General features: G+C 41.0%; 1 protein-coding gene across 1 annotated transcript in view; it reads left to right on the forward strand.

The window, feature by feature from the left end:
- Nucleotides 1-2,854: 2,854 nt before the first annotated feature.
- Nucleotides 2,855-20,390, forward strand: part of MAP3K21 (mitogen-activated protein kinase kinase kinase 21) — a 45,910-nt gene continuing 28,374 nt past the window's right edge. The window contains exon 1 of the mRNA XM_054393649.1: nucleotides 2,855-3,584. Coding sequence (XP_054249624.1) covers nucleotides 2,855-3,584 — 730 coding nt within the window. The remainder of the gene's footprint in view (nucleotides 3,585-20,390) is intronic.

Here is a 20,390-nt window from a genome sequence, read left to right on the forward strand (position 1 = left end):
TGGCTTGATGGGAGGGATGATACAGTAGTATGAACAAGCAGCTGGGAGCAGGGGAGGAACAGCACCGTTGCCCTCAGCAGTGCTGGCATGCTCAGATGTCTGTGGATCTTATAGCCATGGGGCTATAAGACATGGGGTGTGCCCTGGGTAAGCACACCCTGTGTGCTTGATATGTGTGAAGGAGGGAAAGTCCCAGCAGTGCCTTGCGTGCTACTCCTGTGTACCCATCTTATCTAACCCTCTCCCTTGTTGAGTGGAAAATTTTTATTTTTACCCTCTGCAGATTGTTTTCAAAGATGACAAAGTTTGTTAACACAAATGTAGTGACTGAATCAAGTGCAATAACTGGCTATGGATAATATTTTTCATGTGGAATAATTAAAAATATAAATATCTCAGAAACTACTGGAGTTATTTTCCACATGTATACTAGCAAATAGGAACATTTACACATGCAGATCCAAAAAAGACAGATGAGTAAGCAAAGGTTGAAATGAAATGCTTCTTCAAAAACGTCTCCGTTTTTGCAACCTCTAACTCGTGCAGGTTATTAGTTGGAGGCCCCAAGTGGTGAAGGCTTCATCAGAGTTGATATAACATTAGGTCTTATTTGAGTGACTTGTCACCCATCACTGGGATCTTTCAGCTCTTCCTCATCTTTGGATGATGTTGACACCAAATATTTTTTGGTATAATGGGATTTGCAGGAATGAAGAGTTCCTGTAACTTACAGCACAGAATGTGTGTTCTAGACAGAAGAGATGAGCAGTACTACAGCTACGTCTGCAAGGGTACTGAGGATGAAAAATATGACCACTTTTCTCTTGAGATGCCAATGCCAGGTGGAGCCAAAGGCTTTGCCTTCCATACATCGTCCCTCTCAGGGTGACTCCACTAGGTGGTGCCCTCAGAAAAGTGACAGGCACGTCACAAAATTATTTCAATTATGCAAAACTATTCCCATTATTAGAACTCCTAAGAACAATTTTTACCAACATACTAGAGCACTAAGTACTGCAGAAACACTGAACAAAAAATAACCCAAGTACAGCAATTGCTACTTCAGAGAGCAAATTTTAGAATAAAAGGTCTAAACAAATATTTAAACTTTTCACTGTACTGCATCCAATACCTTGTCTGACCTAAAACATTCCACACTAAATTAGTTCCTGCAGATTCTTTTAGATAACAGATTAAGTTCAAGGTGGAATTTGTGTGGCAGAATGCTTCTATTACAACATACTTTATGGTTTATAAGGCAAATATGCAGATAAGGAAAAAGCTTGCAATTATCTCTCTGAATAGCTGCAAGGCAATCTTGTATATTAAAGGAAGTGGGAAAGACTTGACAGACATGCTGGTTCTGCATTCTTTCTTTTTTGGTAACGTAGTTCAGTAAGCCACTTTCTGCATTTTTGTGGTGTTTTTTTTTTTCAGTGTGTACAACTGAAGGCACAGTTGAGATTGGGATAAACAGGAAATTACAATTTTTTGGTACTATAATTTACATTTTTTTTAGTTACTGTCTTTATATCGGAACCATCGTCCTGTGATACACAGCTGCAACTTTTGTGTTGATGTAAGAATGTACAGTACTCTGGATGTGGGAGTTTTGTGCAAGAAGTTGAGCAGCACTCATCACACTAGGTTATTCTACCTATCAGTGTGGTTTGATACCTTCTTCAAGCCTTTTCTATTCACCCCAGGACTTCTGTTGACAATAGCTGTGTCCTGAGCCACAGGTTCCACAGTACAAAGTGTATCAACTCTGAAGATGTAAAACACATCTTCTGCTTTTGAACCACACTTCCCACACTGCTGACAAGAAGAGTACATCCACAGCCCCTGCACTTCCCTGTTACCTCCAATGAAATGATTACATAGTTTGGAAAGTAATACCATGTATTTCACTTAAAGCCACGAAAATTTTTATCTAGAAAATCTTTAAAAATCTAGAATAGCAAATACACAATATTTTCTATTTCCAGGCAAACTCCTAATGGAATGACTGTTCGATCACACCATATGCAGTCAGAGCCCTTGAAGTCCCTGTCCAGATGGGACGGCCAGCACAGGAGAGAGCTGATGAGCGATGGTGCCAGCTCTAAGAGGCAACACGAACTAAGGAAGCTCGGTTTCTTCAGACACCGCTTGCTTTTTATTCTGGTAAAGCCACAAGACTGCAACGAAGAGGGTAACCTACTAGCCGAAGCACGAATCCTCGATTTGCTCTGCCGCCCCCGAGGGACAATGCAGGCCAGAGCAAGCTCCTGACAGCGGCCTACACCGAGACACCGCTGCCACTTCATCGAGCGCTGCGGCCCGCCTGGGGACCATGGGTTGTCCCCGACACTCTCCTTGCATCGCGGAGGGTCAGACCGGACCACTTGGAGCGATGGGTCGGGCGCTGAGCTAACGGCCGCCTTCACTACCCGGGCACGACCACTGCGAACTCACCAGCCGCGCGCCCCCACCGCCCCGCCCCCCGCGGCGGCCGGAGCCTGCCAGTCTGCGCGCGTGGGAGGGAGGGCGCGGGCACCTACCTGCCTACACGCCCGCCCGCCGGCCCGCTCTGCCCACGTGACGGCCGACGGCCAATCCCCGGGGGTAGGGCGCCGAGGAGGGAGGGAGGTCGCGGGACATTGCCACGCCCCTCCCAGTTTATGCCGCGCGCGCTTGCGCCGTACCTGCCGGAGTTTGGTGGTGGAGACCGGGCTGGGTGGGCTCCGCCCATTCCCGGGCCCCGCCCCTTCCCCTCCCGCGGCTCCCGCTCGGCGGCGGCAGGTGAGGATGCGGCTGGGAAGGCGCTCCCTCGGCGGCGGCGCTGGCGGCCGCCGGGGCTGAGGTTGCTGCCATGGCTTTGCCGGGCGCCGGGGCGGCGGCCGCCGGCGGGGGTCCGTGTCCGCTGTGGACGGCGTTGTACGACTACGAGGCGAGCGGCGAGGACGAGCTGAGCCTGCGGCGAGGGGACGTGGTGGAGGTGCTGTCGCAGGACGCGGCCGTGTCCGGCGACGATGGCTGGTGGGCGGGGAAGATCCGCCACCGCCTCGGCATCTTCCCCGCCAACTACGTGACCCGCCAGCCCCGCGGCGGGGTGGCGGGGGGCGGCGACGGGCGGGGGGATCCCGCGGGGAGCCTGACGGAAATTGACTTCCAGCACCTGGAACTGCAGGAGATCATAGGTGTTGGGGGCTTCGGGAAGGTGTACCGAGCCACCTGGCAGGGCCGCGAGGTGGCCGTCAAAGCGGCGCGGCAGGACCCCGACGAGGACATCACGGCCACGGCGGAGAGCGTGCGGCAGGAGGCCAAGCTGTTCTCCATGCTAAAGCACCCCAACATCATCGCCCTGCATGGGGTCTGCCTGCGGGAGCCTAACCTCTGCCTCGTCATGGAGTTCGCCCGCGGCGGCTCTCTCAACAGGGCCCTAGCCGCTGCCGCCCCCGGTGTCGGGGCCGCCCGCGGGGGCCGCCGCATCCCTCCCCACATCCTGGTGAACTGGGCGGTGCAGATCGCCCGCGGCATGCTCTACCTGCACGATGAGGCCATCGTCCCCATTCTACACCGGGACCTCAAGTCAAGCAACAGTGAGTTCTGACTGAGAGACAGAGGGAGGTCAGGAGGGGCTCTGGTGCAGCTGCGGGAGATGGGTCAACAGTGAGAGGGTCCACGGCCCTCTGCCGTGGCAGGGCTGTAAGCGCGCCGGCAGCCCCTCGCCCGGAGTTCTCGATGAGGGAACCAGGCGTGGTGGCGCTGGCCGTTGCCGTGGCGCGGGGGCGGCTCGGCGGCGGGCCTGGTCTGGCACGGTCCGAGAGTCCTGTTTTACCGGGAAATAAGTGTCGCTATTTGGGCAGCTTGGGCACCTTGTACTAGGACCTTTGGGCTGGCGGCAGGTTAGTTGCTGTGGCTGCGAACTTGAATATGAAATCGTTGTGGAAAGGTAGGGAGAAGAGGGTTTTACCTGCAAGGGACGCAAAATCCTGTCCTCTCGGAAAGGGACTCAAGGAAAAAGCAAAGCGAAATGAAATCCTATGCATAATTCCAATTACAAATCCACAAGAATTCTTTTACTCTCGATGGGTTGTGTAGTCCTAACTTCTAAAAGTAAATTCCTTGTGAAGGAAAGGTTTGATGAGGGTATTGCTTTTCTTTCACGCTGGGCGATCTGTTTCCATTTTTCACAGTATGTATTTAGTATTGCTGGAGTTCACTGACTTAATGAACACTGACACACAAAAGACAGTAGCTTAAAACTAGTAGAAACGCTGTGTAGTTGCCAGATTTGTTTTCAGCCTTGGGCATGGACAAAAGCACCTTAAAGAGTGAAGGAATTGCTCAGTTCATACTTAACGGATCCTTGGTCTGTCTGGCATACAAGAGCATCTAAGTTTTTGGCAGCTGTGGGGTTCGGAGCATGGCTTACCGAAATAGAGGTGTTTATGACTTTCTGTTATAGTTGTGTTTTCAAGTGATGACCTGAAATTGGAAATCTGTGTGCTTGCATAGTGGTCTGAAGCAGTCTTTTCTCTTTCTTCTGAATGTGCCAAATGTGCAGCGATAGGTTACCTTGTTTTTCTGGTTAAGAGTCCTTAAGTAGTCCAGTAGAAATGAAATAAAGCTTCATTCATTCAGGTTTGAAACACTTCGTTTAAAAAGCCTTTGCAGTGTGTTTTGAAGGTCATCATGCATGGGATGTTAAGACAAGGCTCAGTCATGGGACTATTCCTGAGAATAGTTTCACTATTTGTTTGATAAAGAAAGGACGTAGTTCAGCTGCGTTTTGTGGTTCAGATTGTAGAGCGAGACATCGAACTCTTGGAATGCATCTTTGGGGTCATGGCCAACACCTTGATTGCAAGCAGGTTGTCTGTAGGCAGCTTATGCCCTCCTAGTTTGATGCTGTGTTCAGAGTGAGCTGCTGTACTGAGTATTTAGTGTGGCAGCTTTCCTTAAGGTGGGTTGCTGTATGATAGCCTCCTAAGGCAAAGTCCATGTCAGAAATTACTCATAACTGTGATTCATCATAGCACCTAGAACTGAGCTGGTTACTGCTGTGAATGGTTTACCATTATCATCTCTGTATGTGGATAATGGCAGAGCATTTAAAAAATATGCTTTTGATTATAAGCTCAGCATATGTGCCAGTTCACTGTTTTCATTACTAACTCTGCTGCACATGCACTTAACTTCAGCTACTTCATTTTCTCCCTGACATTTCCTAATCTTGGTGAAGTTTGAAGACAGTATTTAATGTGCTTAATATAATAGAATTTTCTCAGTCATCCAACTAAATGATAACACAGGAAGACAGTGGTTCACTAGCAACACAATATACTATAGTGTTGAAGTTCAGTGACATGAATTTAAAATTACTGCAGATCATATCCCCTGTTCTGTTAACTCATCCATTTATCAATGATTTCATGTCCTTCTTTTTCTATATTCTTTTCCAGTCTTACACAGTGGGAGTTGAAAGAGGCCAGGGTTGACTGGTAAGAGTTGCTTGGTGTGGAATAGCAGCAGTTCAGCACCTATAGTTGTAGATGGGTATGTGGCACCCATTTCTCCAGTGCTCATCGCTACTTCCATGGTTCTGTGGTTCAGTGCTTTCCATTAAGCAGCTCTAGATAGTCTAAGATTGTATGTGGTTTGTGCTAGCTAGCTAGGAAGCAGGATTTTTTTCTTCTTTAGACAACAGATTAGAAAAATGACTGCCATTAATGTGGTGTGGTAGGGAATGCTTTCCAAACGATTTCCCTAGCAAACAGGAACTCATCTTTCCATGCAGAGGAAGGGTTATCCTTCCACCAATATACTTGATTCCAAAAGAATATAATCTGGGCTTGTGGTTGGCAGGAGACAGGCAAAGCAAGGATCTGGAAAGAAAAGAATGTTATTTCTCTCTCAGTAATTTTATAGAGTTAGAATCTGTAGCCATCATATCTAGTGCAGCTTGACTGGTGCCAAATTGACGTGACTGGAGAGAGTGCCACAAACAGAAGAGCCATGAGAACTGCAGGGTTTTATTAACAGTGATGACAATCTGAGTTTGTATGTACAGGTTTCTTTGGGCTTCTTTTGGAAGGTGGAAAAAGGTTCTTGTTTCTGCCAAAGCAATAAAAGGTAAATAAACATGTGAAAATATTTTCTGCATTGGCAAGAAAAACTAAGAAACTCAGTTGTTGGGGCTGGACAAGAAATTAAGGTGCAACTCTTGAGTTTTATTCATAGCAGAGTTTCTTCAATTCTGGGGTCTGTGTAAAACAAGCTGAATAGTTAAAGATTATTCAGAAGACAAAACAAGGGTTGTAAAGAACGCTTTTGGCTTTAGTGTGTGATAAAATGAAACATAGTAGGCACGGCTTCTAATGTTGGTATATAAAGTGTGGGTGCTTTGTAAAACCTTGTGCAACTAGCTGACATAGAAGTTTCTCTGAAAAGGAACATGGTCTATTTTGAGAGTAACTTCCTCATGAGCAGATCTTATGTTCTTAGATATACTTTATGATTAAGGAGGTATTCTAAAATTAAAAATTAAGAGTTGGACTTTAGATAAAATCTGAAGAAAAAAAGAAGGAAAATTTGAAGTTCTGCAAACTGTTATGAATAGTCAAAGAATTCTGAATTAAATGATACTTCAACTGAAAAGCAAGTATCTTAAATGCTGTGAAAACAGTTGAACATTCAGAAATGTATCTCTTAGGTGCAAATTTAGTCTTGATGAACTACACCAGCCAGTTATAAAAAAGTGAAGTTTTAAAGAAATTAATCTACAGGACAGAAAACTAATAATTACCTAAGTGTTTTTTTTTTTTTTTAGCACATCGCACCTTGTTTGCTGACTTCTTCAAAGGGCAGCTTTTTTTCTCTGGGGAAATCAAATTGCTTTCTTCTGGACAAGGACACCATTAGTTCTGAGACCTCTGGTTGTGTAGAGGCTCAATGCAGCCTTTTGTGATTGTTTTAAGATTTTTTTTTTTTTTTAGGGTTACTAAGATTAGTAATGTGTTCAGAGTATGAAGTCTAATGTAGAGAAAGCAAAGGTTTGTATTTCTGGGATTGGTTTCAAACTTCTGTCTTTAAAAAAAAAAGGCAAGAAAGGCACTGTATCTCTAATGCAGCACCTCTGTGTACTTGTAGGAAACATTACAAATAGTTCAGAATATCTTGCTTATAGCATAGAGACATCGACAAACACAAGGTAAAGCACAAAGCTGATGCCATGCAGATTGTACACTAACACAGTGCTAAGTATTCTGTACTCCTTTGTTGTAGATAAATATGTGAGCGTGGTTGATTTTGCTATGGCTTTCATCAGCTCCTCCAACATTACAGGATCTTTAGTAGTCTTCAGCTCTGAAGTACACTGAGTTTATATTACCTTTTGAAATTGTCAAGGACAGCTTGTTTCAAGGATTGTTAAATAAGGCCATGGACATGACAGTGCTAATGAGAGCAATACTTGAAATCTGAATGAATAAGACTTACAAGAGAATACTGACGCTGCAATTGGACAATCCACTTTAATGTGACATTCTTCAAACTAGTCACATGAAAAGCAGTCAGAAAATAGAAATCATTTGGTTTTAAAATCTCAAAAGGAAGTGTAATGTGGTTTGACAGAGCTGTTGAATCAATTGCTTTCGGTAGGGAAGGTGTCCTGGAATGTGAGAAAAGCAAGAATAAATTATCCCTTGTTCTTTGCTTTTACAGGTAACTTTCGGCAGAATTGCTCAAGTTGTGCTGTTAAACACTTCTGAAATAAGATTGAGATATTTTCAAGAACTAATAAAAACTATGTTCTCTCTAAATTCTTCAACTAGCAACTTTAACTGTTTGGGAAGAGGAAGAGGCAAAAACTAGAGTTAAGCTTATCTGCCATCTTCTGAACTGATTTTATTTATTCTGAAATTACTTGGGTGCATAGTTTGTCTCAACTCTGTTTTGAAGAGTGAAGACTTGCGAACATCACAGAGCTGTAAGGATTACTTACATTACTAAATGTTTGAAATTCAGCACTACCTACTGTACAGTGTTGTAGGTTAAAAATGCAAAATTAAATTCTCTTAGAGTTTTCTTTGTTAGTTTCGAGGGAGAAGAGAGATGGCTTTTCAGCAGATCTAAACTTCAGCCTAACTTTCTGTGGATTAAAGTTCCAAGGTGTCCTCTAATGGCAGTGAAACTTGGGGTTTTCTTCTATCAATAGCTCTGTGCCAATTACTGTTGTAGCAAATATTTTTTTCTTTATGGATATGTACTCTACATCTCCTCTTCCTCCTCATGGCATTCTCGTTTGTGCTATTTAGGCTCTCCTGTTCTCTTCTGTATTCCCAGTGTGCCTGCTGGGCAAAGCCTGTCCGTCCAGGTACCCTCCTCCAGTACTGAGTGACTCCTGCCAGCTCCTATAGCAGGGTGCATATGCAGTAATTGGTTTGAAACTGCTTGTATTGCCTGGCTAGCTGCTGAGACTGATTAATGGCCTCACTGAGGTCTGGAGAGGAATGAAAACATTTTTCTCTGAAAACATGGTATCACTTCATTAGATAAAATAGTGGGACCAGAAGTTATTCATCAGCTTAAAATTCTTATGCTGTAGTTTTCCACATTGTATTCATACAGGAAATCTTGGTACTTAAGTGCTTAGCACTATTCCTAATTACTTAAATTGCATAAAGCTAGAAACTGTTCCAGGTACACCAGCTTCCTGTCTGGTCTCTATGGATGGCACTAGCCCTGCCTTGTACTTTGCTGTAAAGATAGCGCTGCTGCATTACAACATAAGGACTGGTCATACATCCTAAAGAATCTGGAAGTGTATAGCAGGAAGGAGCTATAGTTTTAATAACCTTGTCCATATAGTGTTCTTAAAAAAAAACAAACAAAATACTCAGTCAAACCACCCTTATGCACACTGGAAGGATTGCAGAATTTTGTCAATTTGGTCTATTAAAAGTTAGCATGACACTGAATTATAGTAACTTTTTATTTTGCATATAGTTATGTCATAGGAAAATGTTTTAATTTTTTCATAAAGTATCACTCCCAGTAATTCATTTCCTTATTTGATATGTGTTCAGACTATGTAGATGAAGATTTTATTTTTTTAGAGATCCTGAAGGCCAGTTGGATTCTGTGGGAGCAACAAGGACTTAGCAGCCGTGAGCTAGTATATTTTCATTTTTGTATTATTATTTTTTAAAAAAATTCATTGAAGGAAGTGTTTTGTGCTATGTCTGTTTTATATTCACTGGATATATATACTTGGCTGCATATAAATATATTGTATATTTTGTGTTCAGAAGGATGCTGGAATTCAAGAAAGAACAGTTTTGAGTAACTGCTGTTGTTATCTCAACCTGCAGTAGAAATAACTAGCACTAATATGTCATAGAAGATAATTTCCAGCTGAAGGATGTAGAATCAAGATTGGAAAGGACCCCTAAGATCATCAAGTCCAACCATCAGTGCAAACCCCACCATGCCCAGTAAACCATGTCCCAGGTTTCCATGTCCATACATCTGTTGAACACCTCCAGGGAACCTCCCTGGTAAGCCTGTTCCAAAGCCTGACTACTCTTTCAGTAAAGAAATTGTCCTAATATCCAATGAAAACCTCCCCTGGCACAACTTAAGGCTATTTGCTCTTGTCCTATCAGTAGTTACTTGGGAGAAGAGACTGACTCCCACTTCACTACAACCTCCTTCCAGGTAGTTGTAGAGAGTGATAAGGTCTCCCTCTAGCCTCCTCTTCTTCAGACTAAATCAATACAATTCTAAACAATCCTAGTTCCCTCAGCTGCTCCTCATAAGACTTGATCTCTAGACTCTTAACCAGCTTTGTTGCCTTTCTGTATGGGGCATGCTTCAGCACCTGTGAAGGGCCCAAAACTAAACACAGTAGTTAGGCGTGGCCTCACCAGTGCTGCATGCAGCCATCACTCCCTACTCCTGCTGGCCACACTGTTCCTGATACAGATCAGGATGCTGTTGGCTTTCTTGGCCACCTGATCAAGTTTCTGGCTCATCTTCAGCCAGCTGTCAACTGGCGCTCCCAAGTCTTTCTCAGCCAGGCTGCTTTCCAGGCACTCTGCTGCAAGCCTGTAGCACTGCCTGGGGTTGGTGTGACCCATGTGCAGGATCTGGCACTGTGCTGCTTTGAACCTCGTACAACTGACCTTGGATCATTGATCCAGCCTGTCCTGATCCCCCTGCAGAGCCTTTGTACCTTCGAGCAGATCGACACTTCTGCACAATTTGGTGTCATCTGCATGTGTTTCAGGATGTTAATATTTAATAACTTTATTATTTAATAACTTTGATTTTATTACAATATTTGGAAAATTACATTTTGTAAACTACTGCTGGGTAGCACAGTATTTGTACAGTCAGTAAACTTCTAGAGGAGGAGTTGCATTCAGCAGTTACTGTATTTGCAGATGAAGACTTAACTGCAATAGTAATTTATTTCACCTCAACCTACTGTCTTTTAAGGTTGCTGCCATTTAATGTTTTCCTGTATCTCAAATCTGGACATTAACAGGTGGGGGGAAGAATAAAAAAGCTTATTAATATAGAACAAATGCTCTCAAAGTTACCAAGGCTCAGGACTATATATAGCCCTTAATGCTGAAGACAGTATTCTAGACTGAATCAATAGCTAAATGTAATGTAATTAATTTAAAACCCAAGAACTTTTAATGGCTGCATTTATAATTAATTTTTAATACAGACATTCTTTTTTGTGTTTCCCCAGTCTTGTCCATCTGACAAGTGTAGATTTGCTCTTTACTTATTGTTGAGGCTATTTGTGTCTTTAATTGGTAGGATTATTAATTCAAGAATAATGATAATTTAAATTTAATCTTTCTCTGGATCTTGATTGTTTTGTTTAAATGCCTTTCTCCTCTCCTTATCTTTTTTTTTTTTTTTCTCTGTCATAAGGCACCCAGTAATCTGGTTTACAGCTGTTGGATTTATTTTTTTCTCCCTGCTTTGTGTTGGACTCTTTCCTAGCACATTTCATCAAGACACTCATTTGCACCAAGGTTTATGGCGACCTTTTCATGCCCAATGTGGAGAGTCATATTGTAGCCTGTATGTCAGATTTGCTGAGTGTCTTTTCTGAAAAAGAGAGTTCTGTTTTGGTGTAGCATTGTAAATTGAAATGTAGCACTTTAGAGCTGTTTTTTTTAAAGCTGGTACCATAAGGATATGGTCACATATCTACCTGCCTCAGAGAACTGCACTGAATGAGCAACCATTTCCATAGAAGTCACCAGAAAAAGAGGGAGCTAACCACCTCTCATTAGCTGTTGAAATACTTAAACAATTTTGTTCATTCCCCTAAGCAGTGAGAAATACCTTGAGCTGCTGAGCATAGCACTTGTGAAATGAGGTATTGCACTTAAAAAGAATACAATGGAATTTGGATATTGGTAACATTAGTGTAACATTAGAAAAATTTGAGAACAACTCTGTTAGATATTATTTATTTTCCCCCAATTGGGACTACTAGCACAGCGCATGAATCTGGGCCATCTTACCAAATAATAAAAGTTCCATTAAAAAGTTCTGCCTCAAAAGAATTAAGGGGTAACACATTGTTGAACTATATTTGGGTGTTGAATGCTGTTTTGTGGTTTCTTTGACCTCCAGAAAGAATATCTTTTTGTCTGTAATCTGTAAGCTTTTTTTATCACTAAGTATAAACTTTCTGCTAAGCATGTTTCAGTGTTTCAAGTTCTGAAACACAGTGGCCTTGTACCGTGAACATTTGCAAGAAGTGTTTGCAGCATGGGTGATTTCTGTCCTTGAATTTTATTTTTGATGATTTCATAAAATTAGATCATTGAAATTAATCTCAATGACCTTCAGTAATGTTTCTAAAATGTGCAGCAATTTTAAAAATTATTTTTTATCTTTTCTTTGGGTATTTTTTTTTTGTTAGAGGTAAATAATGGCATTGAAGTCAACAAAGATAAATATAAAATTGGATAAAGCATATTAAATTACTTGTCTGTGTATAGTAGTCATACCAAAATAATAACTGGTATCATAAACATATGTTCCTGGACTGACAGTTTAATTTCATCATGCTACTTTACTTGGCTGTTACTGAGAGCTTAACTCAGATCAGGAACTGAAAGTAAGTGGATGTTTAAATTTTGACCCACTTACTGCATCTTAAAGTCATGGGTTGTATATGGTAGGATGGAAAACTTACGTATTTGTATAATATCACCACAGAACTATTCTTCCTTCTTGGAGCTTCCTGCCAAGTTTAACCTTTTTATTGTGTGTGGTCATAGCTCCAGTTAAATCAGTCCTAGACATGCCAGTGTTGGCTATATAATTGTGCTTTGTTCTCTTCATAGTGACTGAAATCTGTGTTTTGGCAGGTGTGCTATTAACTTCGAGCTGATAAATGGGCCCTCCCTCTTGAAAATGCAGGAGTAACTGTTTCATTGCTGTGGTTCACTATGGTACAAATTAATTCTTGGAACTGGTTATATTTTAGTCTAAATGTTTAGGCAGTTTTGTGATTTTTCTTTTACAGTTAGGATTAGATGAGACTGTTCTTCCTGGAACTAATTGCGTTTATTTCTTCATGTATTACACAATAGGAAAAAAAAAGTGTTTTTTTACTCATTAATGAATATTATGCTAATTATTGAGTTAGAAGAGCAAGTTTTCCCTTTCATTTTCTTCTCTTGAGAAAGAATTCTGCAAAATTGGTCATGCTCTCATTTCAAAATAAGTGTTTTGACTTTGCTATTGAAGATTATAGTTCTTGAAAATGTACAGTTCTGAAGGGCTCTTCCTTAGCTTCTGAAAAATCTACAAGGATGGAATGTAGGAATCCCTCTACGCCACAGAATTTTGAGAATTTTGGGCTTCTTTTCCTCCCAAGTTTTGTATTTTATTTTAAAAGTGGGCTCAAACTGGGGCTTTTCTTATGGTCTTGGGTTTGATTTTGAAAGAGATTATTTAGCAAAAATTGTTTTAAAGCAACAAAACTCTTTGCAATATTCTGTATCAAATTTAACAACAATTTAAGTTAGAATTACTTATCTAGTATAACCTATTAAAATTTCTCAGAGAGATGATGTTAAAAGAGTTCATGTTAATTGATAAGGTTCTGAGGGAACTCAATGACTAAAGTGAGCATCTACAACCAGAGTTTGTTTGCGTTCAAAGCAGTAGGCTTCTTCAAAGGGACAGAGAAGTAGTTTGGGTTTTTTGTTTGTTTTGTTCTCAGTTTGTTCACCTGATTCTTTTCAGTAGGAAATTCTATCAAAGATTATTTTATAATAGAGAAAAGTAGCAAAGCTGGATTCTATCTTTACGTCTCTGACTAAAACTACAGGTAAAAAGCTTAGATCTAGTAATTCTGAAGTGTTGCTTGACTTAATACTGCAGGTGGTCTCTAGCTTCATTTAGCAGTTGCCTAATTGAGGAGGTTTCCCCACCTGTCTCCAGGCATAGGTGCATCTAAGTGTCAGCAGAATCTACTCATCTCTGTTTGCATGGTCTGCGCTAAATCAACTGAGAGATCTGTCAGGAAATTACTCTAAACTGTTTTGTTTGCAGGCTTAATTTTCTGCAGAGCTATTTGGCCAGTTGCATCTCCTAAGACTTAGTTGCTAGACTCTGCTTGTGGGGGGAAAAGTGGTGAGAGTGAGGGGCTATAACTGGAGAAGAGCTTAATACAGGTATTTTAGTGACCAAAAGCTCTTACAGTCTTGACTAACATACACCTGTATAATTCAGTTTGGTTAGTAAAGTTACTTTTAAAGGTAGAGTGGGTTTTTAATTTTATGTACACACATATATATATATGTATAATAAACTTTCCTAAACTTTCTTGAAGTGCTATTTTTGTGCATTAACTATTCTAATCTCAACACATCAAATGCATGAAAATGCTGAGTGTAGTATATTGCAATTAGGAAAAGTATGCCCACTATACAAAATAAATACAAATGACATGTTTTTTAAATTAAATCTTGCTAAATTTATTTTACTATTGATAGGTAAATTACCTTGTTAATTCTTAAGGAAGGTAACCTCTGTCAGATCTTACCCTGGTATGCCATTTCTGAGATTATGAACCTCAGCTACATTTCCCTGATGCACCATATATTGGCTTTTTGCCAAAACTTCTTTTGCAATTTCGAATATGGTAGCTTTAGTTTGCTTTGTATTCTGCTTTTCCAGGACTCAGAAGAAATTCCTTTTAAAAAAAGAAAGAAAGAAAAAAATCACTGCGTCATAACAAAGGTTGTGGTTTTTAGGGAATGGGTGCATAGCCACTTCGATTTTAGACTTTGAAGAATATCAAGGGATAAATCTGGGAATGATGACAGTTACAACCTAACTATTATTATTAGTTGTTCTTAGCATATCTTTCTAATCTACGTGAATGGTCACAGTTTTTTATTGCATAGCTGCCTTTTAATATCTAATACCGAACAAAGAAGAAAGGCTTATAAAGAATGTAATTATTTCAAATAAGTATGGAAGTTCCTGGTTAAGTGCCACATAATTGAGTGTTTCAAGTTCTAAAGCTAAGCTTTAGCGTTGACTGATTTCTATGTAATTGTAGAATTGTGGAAGAATTGCTGTAATGAGGTAACTTTTCCGAAATGTAGTGTTTAAATAAGAGAACTGAGATTAATATTTTATTAAACAGAGAACTTGAGAATGTTTAGTGTGCAGTCTGCTTTTGATTTTTTTTTTTTTCTGATGCAATAGCCAAACCCTGCATTTTCAGAATTTACTGTATAAATAAGGATTATTTGAATGTCTAATTGTAAATGCATATCATCTCTGGGACTTCCCTCTAATGGCACAGCAGAAATTTGTTTTGCATTACAGAACTATCTGAACAGCAAGTGAAGCATAACTGTCAGGCAGTAAACTTGCAGCTTCTGCAGCCTTTGCCAATAGCTTGTTAAAACTGCTTCTTTCTCTCAGGTTTCCATTTGCCCAAAGTTGCTTTAATAATGGTTATTAAAGAGGTGAAGGGGAAGCAAAGAACAGTGATGCAAGGTGTGTTAAAGCTGTTGAAATCTCTTTCATTTTCCTCCAGATAGCCAGGTGACTCTGGTATACTCATGCTTTAGTGGCTTTCTTGTGTCACATCTCCCGCTATAGGATGTGTTTTTCTTATGTGGTTAATGTGCATTTGCCAATTTTTGCTATCAAGGCCTTTTTATATCAAGTCTTGTCTTGTTTAGTCTTTCCAATTGGGAACGCTTTGTTCAGGACTCTTTTTCTTTTTTTTTTTTTTTTTTTTTTACGTATATTGGCTCCTGTGAAGTAGGATTTTTTTGCCCCCTTTTTTAAGATAGATGGTTTTTAGATATAGACATTTAAGAACAAACTCTTGTTGAGTTCCTTTAAATTTAGCGTGAAAATTAAGAAATGCTTATGTGTCTGCTGAAAAGGGATGTAGATGAAGGAGCATAGTATTCCTATCATAAAAAAGTGGAGACATGCCTCCTGCATATGTAGTCAGTCTATAACAGATTAAATTCTCTTGTTGCTGGCGACCTCTAAACAGATAGTTGATCTGCTGTTTAAAAACTGGTCATGCCTTTTATAAGCAGTGTTGACATTTTAACTTCTAATTACAGTCTGAGCCAAACAAGAGCTCCAAATAATGGAATTAGGTCTTTTAATATTGACAAGGTATTGTTTTTCATTATCATTTAATAAGGTTGTATCCTGCCTGTTAGTTCCCAGGTAGAGACAGAAGGTTGCTCAGCTAGTTTTGTTGAATGTTGATTTAGTGAATTAGCAGGAACTAGATTCACTTGCAAAGGGCTGGAGAGAGGGAGCTGACTGGTGGTGGGAGGGAAAGGAAGGACAACAGTAGCAGCATTGTCTGGATAATTTCTACTTGGAAGTAGAGGTGTATAGTACAACTTCTTCCTTTTTTTTTCTGGTATTTTTTTAATTACTTTGTCAGTGGTGGTAAATGTAGCGGGCATTTAGGCAGTCTTACTTATATGACAGTAACTTAAATAGCTATGCAGCTAAATCACTTCTATTTGCAAAACCCGTGGTAGTCAGCTCTTCAACAAACTGTAGGTAAGTTAGGAAGAAGCAGTTGGCATCAAATAGCTAACCTGGGAAAACAAAGATGTTTAACATTTTGGTAATAACAAAACAAACAAAATATAGAGGATATAGTAGAAGGTATAAAGAGGGTAGGAGAGACAGAAAGGACCTGAGTATTTCAGGATGGGTTTAAATAAAAAGATGTACTTTAGTTCAGTACCTCTAAACTATTAAAAGTGTTTTCAGTCCTTTGACTTGGCTTCTCTTATAATACCTTTACCCAGGTCACTGAAGATGGTCACCTGAAAGTGCTGGAATGCATTATGAAATAAAACTGATTTTAACTGCATAAAGTTTTCAGATTTCCAGAAACTTTGCAGGTGAAATGTATTAAATGGGGACTTAGAGATAGTTAAGACTGGAGAAATATAATCTTTATGTATTTGGTAATGAAAACTAAGACTGTAGGAAATAACCTGCATTTTAAGAGTAGCATTGAAGAGCTTATTGCTAGGTGGAGTTTTCCGAGTGTGCTGCCAACTAAAAAAGGTCTGTCAGGCTTCCCTCAGGCTTGCTTTAAATGCTGTTTCTTAAGATACATGCGTTTTAAGAAATAAAAAGGCAAGAAGCTGAGCCATTTATTTAAAATTACCCTTTAAACAAAATGCTTGATGTTTAAATTAATGCTTTTAGCTCCTCTCTAGACTTTCAGCTTAGTCCTGGAGGTAGCATCGAGAGTGTAGTTCTGAACCTGTCTGAATTTGGTAGAAGAGGCATGCACCTCAGAAATTTGGTTTGCCTGGATGTGCTCTTCCCCAATAAAATTTAAGCTTCAGCTCACAAAAAAAAAAAAGAATGGCATCTTTTATCCAAATTTGGCCCTGCCTGGGCTGCCTCTTCATGCATTGCTAACCTGAATGACTGTAGTTGACTTCTTACTTTTTGCTTTCTGTAGCTCAAAGGGAGTGTTTCTGCCAGAGGGATAAGTTTGGTGATGGAGTGGTGGGAGGGAAATGAAACAGGAAAAGGAGAGAGGACTGGAAGCATTTGGGTGTGGTTTTACTGGGACTTAAGTGTCCTTTTCAAGTTTAAATTCTGTGCCTTTCCTGACGAAGAACAGCTTGTATGGGTGTAATAGTGGTTTGGTGGACAGATGTTGCTGTCTCTCTTCTAATTTGAGGAACACAGACTTGAAAAGTACCAGCTGTCTCAGCAGGCCCTGTTGCACTGCAGTCCTGGGCAACACTCTGATAGATTTTATTTTTTTAAAAGTGTGCAGAACATCTAATCTGCATATTATTGCACCACAGAATACTTGTAGTGTTCCATAACATTAGTAGAAAAAGACTCCAGTTTGTAACTATGATAACACAGAAAGCAGGAAAGATTAATGGCATTACAGTTTCAGAAACCTTTGGGTTTGATGGGAATATATGTTGAACATTGTGAATTTTTGATGAGCAAACCATGCTTTACACTGCAGAAGAGAGCCAAGAGGAGGAAGGGAGGAAAGAGGCAATATCATGAAATCTGGTATGACACCCCACTCTGGTAGCTCCAGATCTAGAACTGAGTTTAATTGTGAACATGCCTGTAAGGTGGATAAGCTAGAAGAGTATTTTCTTGGTAAGAACACTAATGCTGTAGGTCTGCGTCCTGTTTCTAGATATGGATAACTTCTGTTTTCATAACTTCCCTCAACCTTTGCTTAGCCTAGCAAAAAGGACAAGCTCCTCTGACTTTACAGAATCTTAACTGTTCTACCTCCATTTTCTACATCTGCTTCAGTTGAAGTTCCTGTTGTTTGAACAAATGGTTCAGTTCTAGTACCCAGTATTTCATATGAGATCTTACATTTTGTACAATTCTGTTGATGCTTCCCTGCTTCTACTAAAAAAAACCTGCTGTGATGCCTTTTAAAATTGCACAAACTGCTTGTGCAACTAATTTGGGCTGGTTTCAGTTTTCCTTCTGTTAGCTAGAATAGCCAGACTTTTGTTCTTTTACTTCTGCTTTATAGCAGTAGATTTTACAATTGATCCCTTCCAACTTTGTATGTTTTTTACTATGATGATCTTGTCTTCCTCAGTGGGCAGTATCATCTGACCATGCTATCAGTTCTTCAATCACACACTGTATTTTCACTCTGATTGCAAATTAGCAGGCAAAATACCTGGTTCCTAATAATGACAAGTGATGGTTTGATAAGTTATCTTCTAAGATTTTCCTTTACAAAACTGTATGGATTTTTTTTTTATTAATCCTTATTCTGTATAAGTAAATGTCCTAGAAGATACTCACATCTGTTCAGGTTCTGCTACCTTAGTGGTTTTCTAAAAAAACCTTCTGTGAGGACAAAATGGAATTAGTGTGATGTGAGTGATTTGTAATATGACTCTGTCATAATTTTACTGTTTTTCTATGCCTTCTATGCATTCATTACTGTCCTTAATTAGTTTTCTTAAATATATTCTGACATTTAAACTAATGTCTGCAGTGAGTAAAATTTCAGTTGTGTCAAAGAATTGTCAGGGTTGGAAGGGACCACAAGGGTCATCTAGTTCCAGACCCTCTGCTATGGGCAGGGACACCCTCCCAACCAGGTTGTCCAGAACCACATCCAGCCTGGCCTTAAAAACTTCAAGGGATGGAACTTCTACCACCTCCCTGGGCAACCTGTTCCAGCATCTCAGCACCCTTATGGTGAAGAATTTCTTTCTAATATCTAATCAAAATCTACCCTCCTCTAGCTTCGATCCATTCCCCCTAGTCCTATCACTACCCAAAACCCTAGCAAGTCCCTCACCAGCTTTCTTGCAGGCCCTTGTAAGATACTGGAAGGCCACAATAAGGACTCCAAACTGAGCAACCCCAACTCTCTCCACCTGTCCTCATAGGAGATGTGCTCCAGCCCTCTGATCATCCTCGTGGCCCTTCTCTGGACACATTACAGTACCTCCATATCCTTCTTGTAACAGGGGCTCCAGAACCGGACGCAGTACTCCCGGTGGGGCCTCATGAAAGTGGTGTAGAGGGGGAGAATCACCTCTCTTGATCTGCTGGCCACACTTCTCTTGATGCAGCCCAGGATGTGATTGGCTTTCTGGGCTGCAAGTGCACACTGGTGTCTCATGTTGAGCTTCTCATCCACCAGCACCCCAAGTCCTTTTCTTTAGGGCTGCTCTCAAGCCAATCACTGCCCAGCCTATATCAGTGCTTGGGATTGCCCCAACCCAGATGCAGGACCTTGCACTTGGGTCTTGTTGAACCTCATGAAGTTGTCATGGGCCCACCTCTCCAGCCTGTCAAGGTCCCTCTGGATGCCATCCCTTCCCTCCAGCCTGTCTGCTGCACCACACAGCTTGGTGTCATCAGCAAACTTGCTGAGGGTGCACTCAATGCCACTGTCCATGTCACCAACAAAGATGTTGAACAAGACTGGTCCCAGTACTGATCCCTGAGGGACTCTACTTGGACATGGGCCCATTGACAGCCACTCTTTGGGTGCAGCTGACAAGCCAGTTCTTCATCTGCTGAGTGGTCTGTCCATCAAACCCATATTTTGCCAGTTTGGAGACCAGGATCTTGTGTGGGACAGTTGCAGAGGCTTTGCTCAGGACCAGAGAAATGACGTCAGCTGCTCTCCCCTTGTCTATTGATGTTGTGACCTCGTCATAGAAGGCTACCAGGTTTGTCAGGCACGATTTGTCCTTGGTGAATCCATGTTGATTGTACCCAATCACCTCTTGGGTTAGTCTTCTGCCTCAACAGTGCCTCCAGGAGGATCTGCTCCAGGATCTTACCAGGCAAGAGGTGAGACTGACTGGCCTATAGTTCCCTGGATCATCCTTCTTTCCCTTTTTGAGAATGGGAGTTATGTTTCCCCTTTTCCAGTCAGTGGGAACTTCGCCAGCCTACCACGACTTTTGGAATATAATAGTGTGGTTTAGTGACCTCACCTGCCAGTTCCCTCAGTACCCATAGATGTATCCCATCAGTTCCTATGGACTTGAACACTCTTAAGTTCTTCAGATGGTCACGAACCTGATCTTCACTTAGAAAGGGCAGTTTCCTCTTTGAATATTGATGTTATTTTTGCTGTCACAGAGTGTTGTAACTTTACAGTCATAAAAATATATGATAGTAGATGTACACTCTTAACATCAGTCCTGCTCTGAGTAGGGTGTTTGAGATTTTCAGGCCAATTCCAACCTAAATTATTTCATAATTCTCTAAGGTTACTTCCTTCAGTGAGGTTGGGTGAGTTTCCAAGTTCTTTTTAGTTACTTTAGACAGATGAATAGTGAAAGCTTTTTGTTTGTTTTAGT

The sequence above is a fragment of the Indicator indicator genome, chromosome 2 (assembly GCF_027791375.1).
Source record: "Indicator indicator isolate 239-I01 chromosome 2, UM_Iind_1.1, whole genome shotgun sequence".
Classification (NCBI taxonomy): domain Eukaryota; kingdom Metazoa; phylum Chordata; class Aves; order Piciformes; family Indicatoridae; genus Indicator; species Indicator indicator.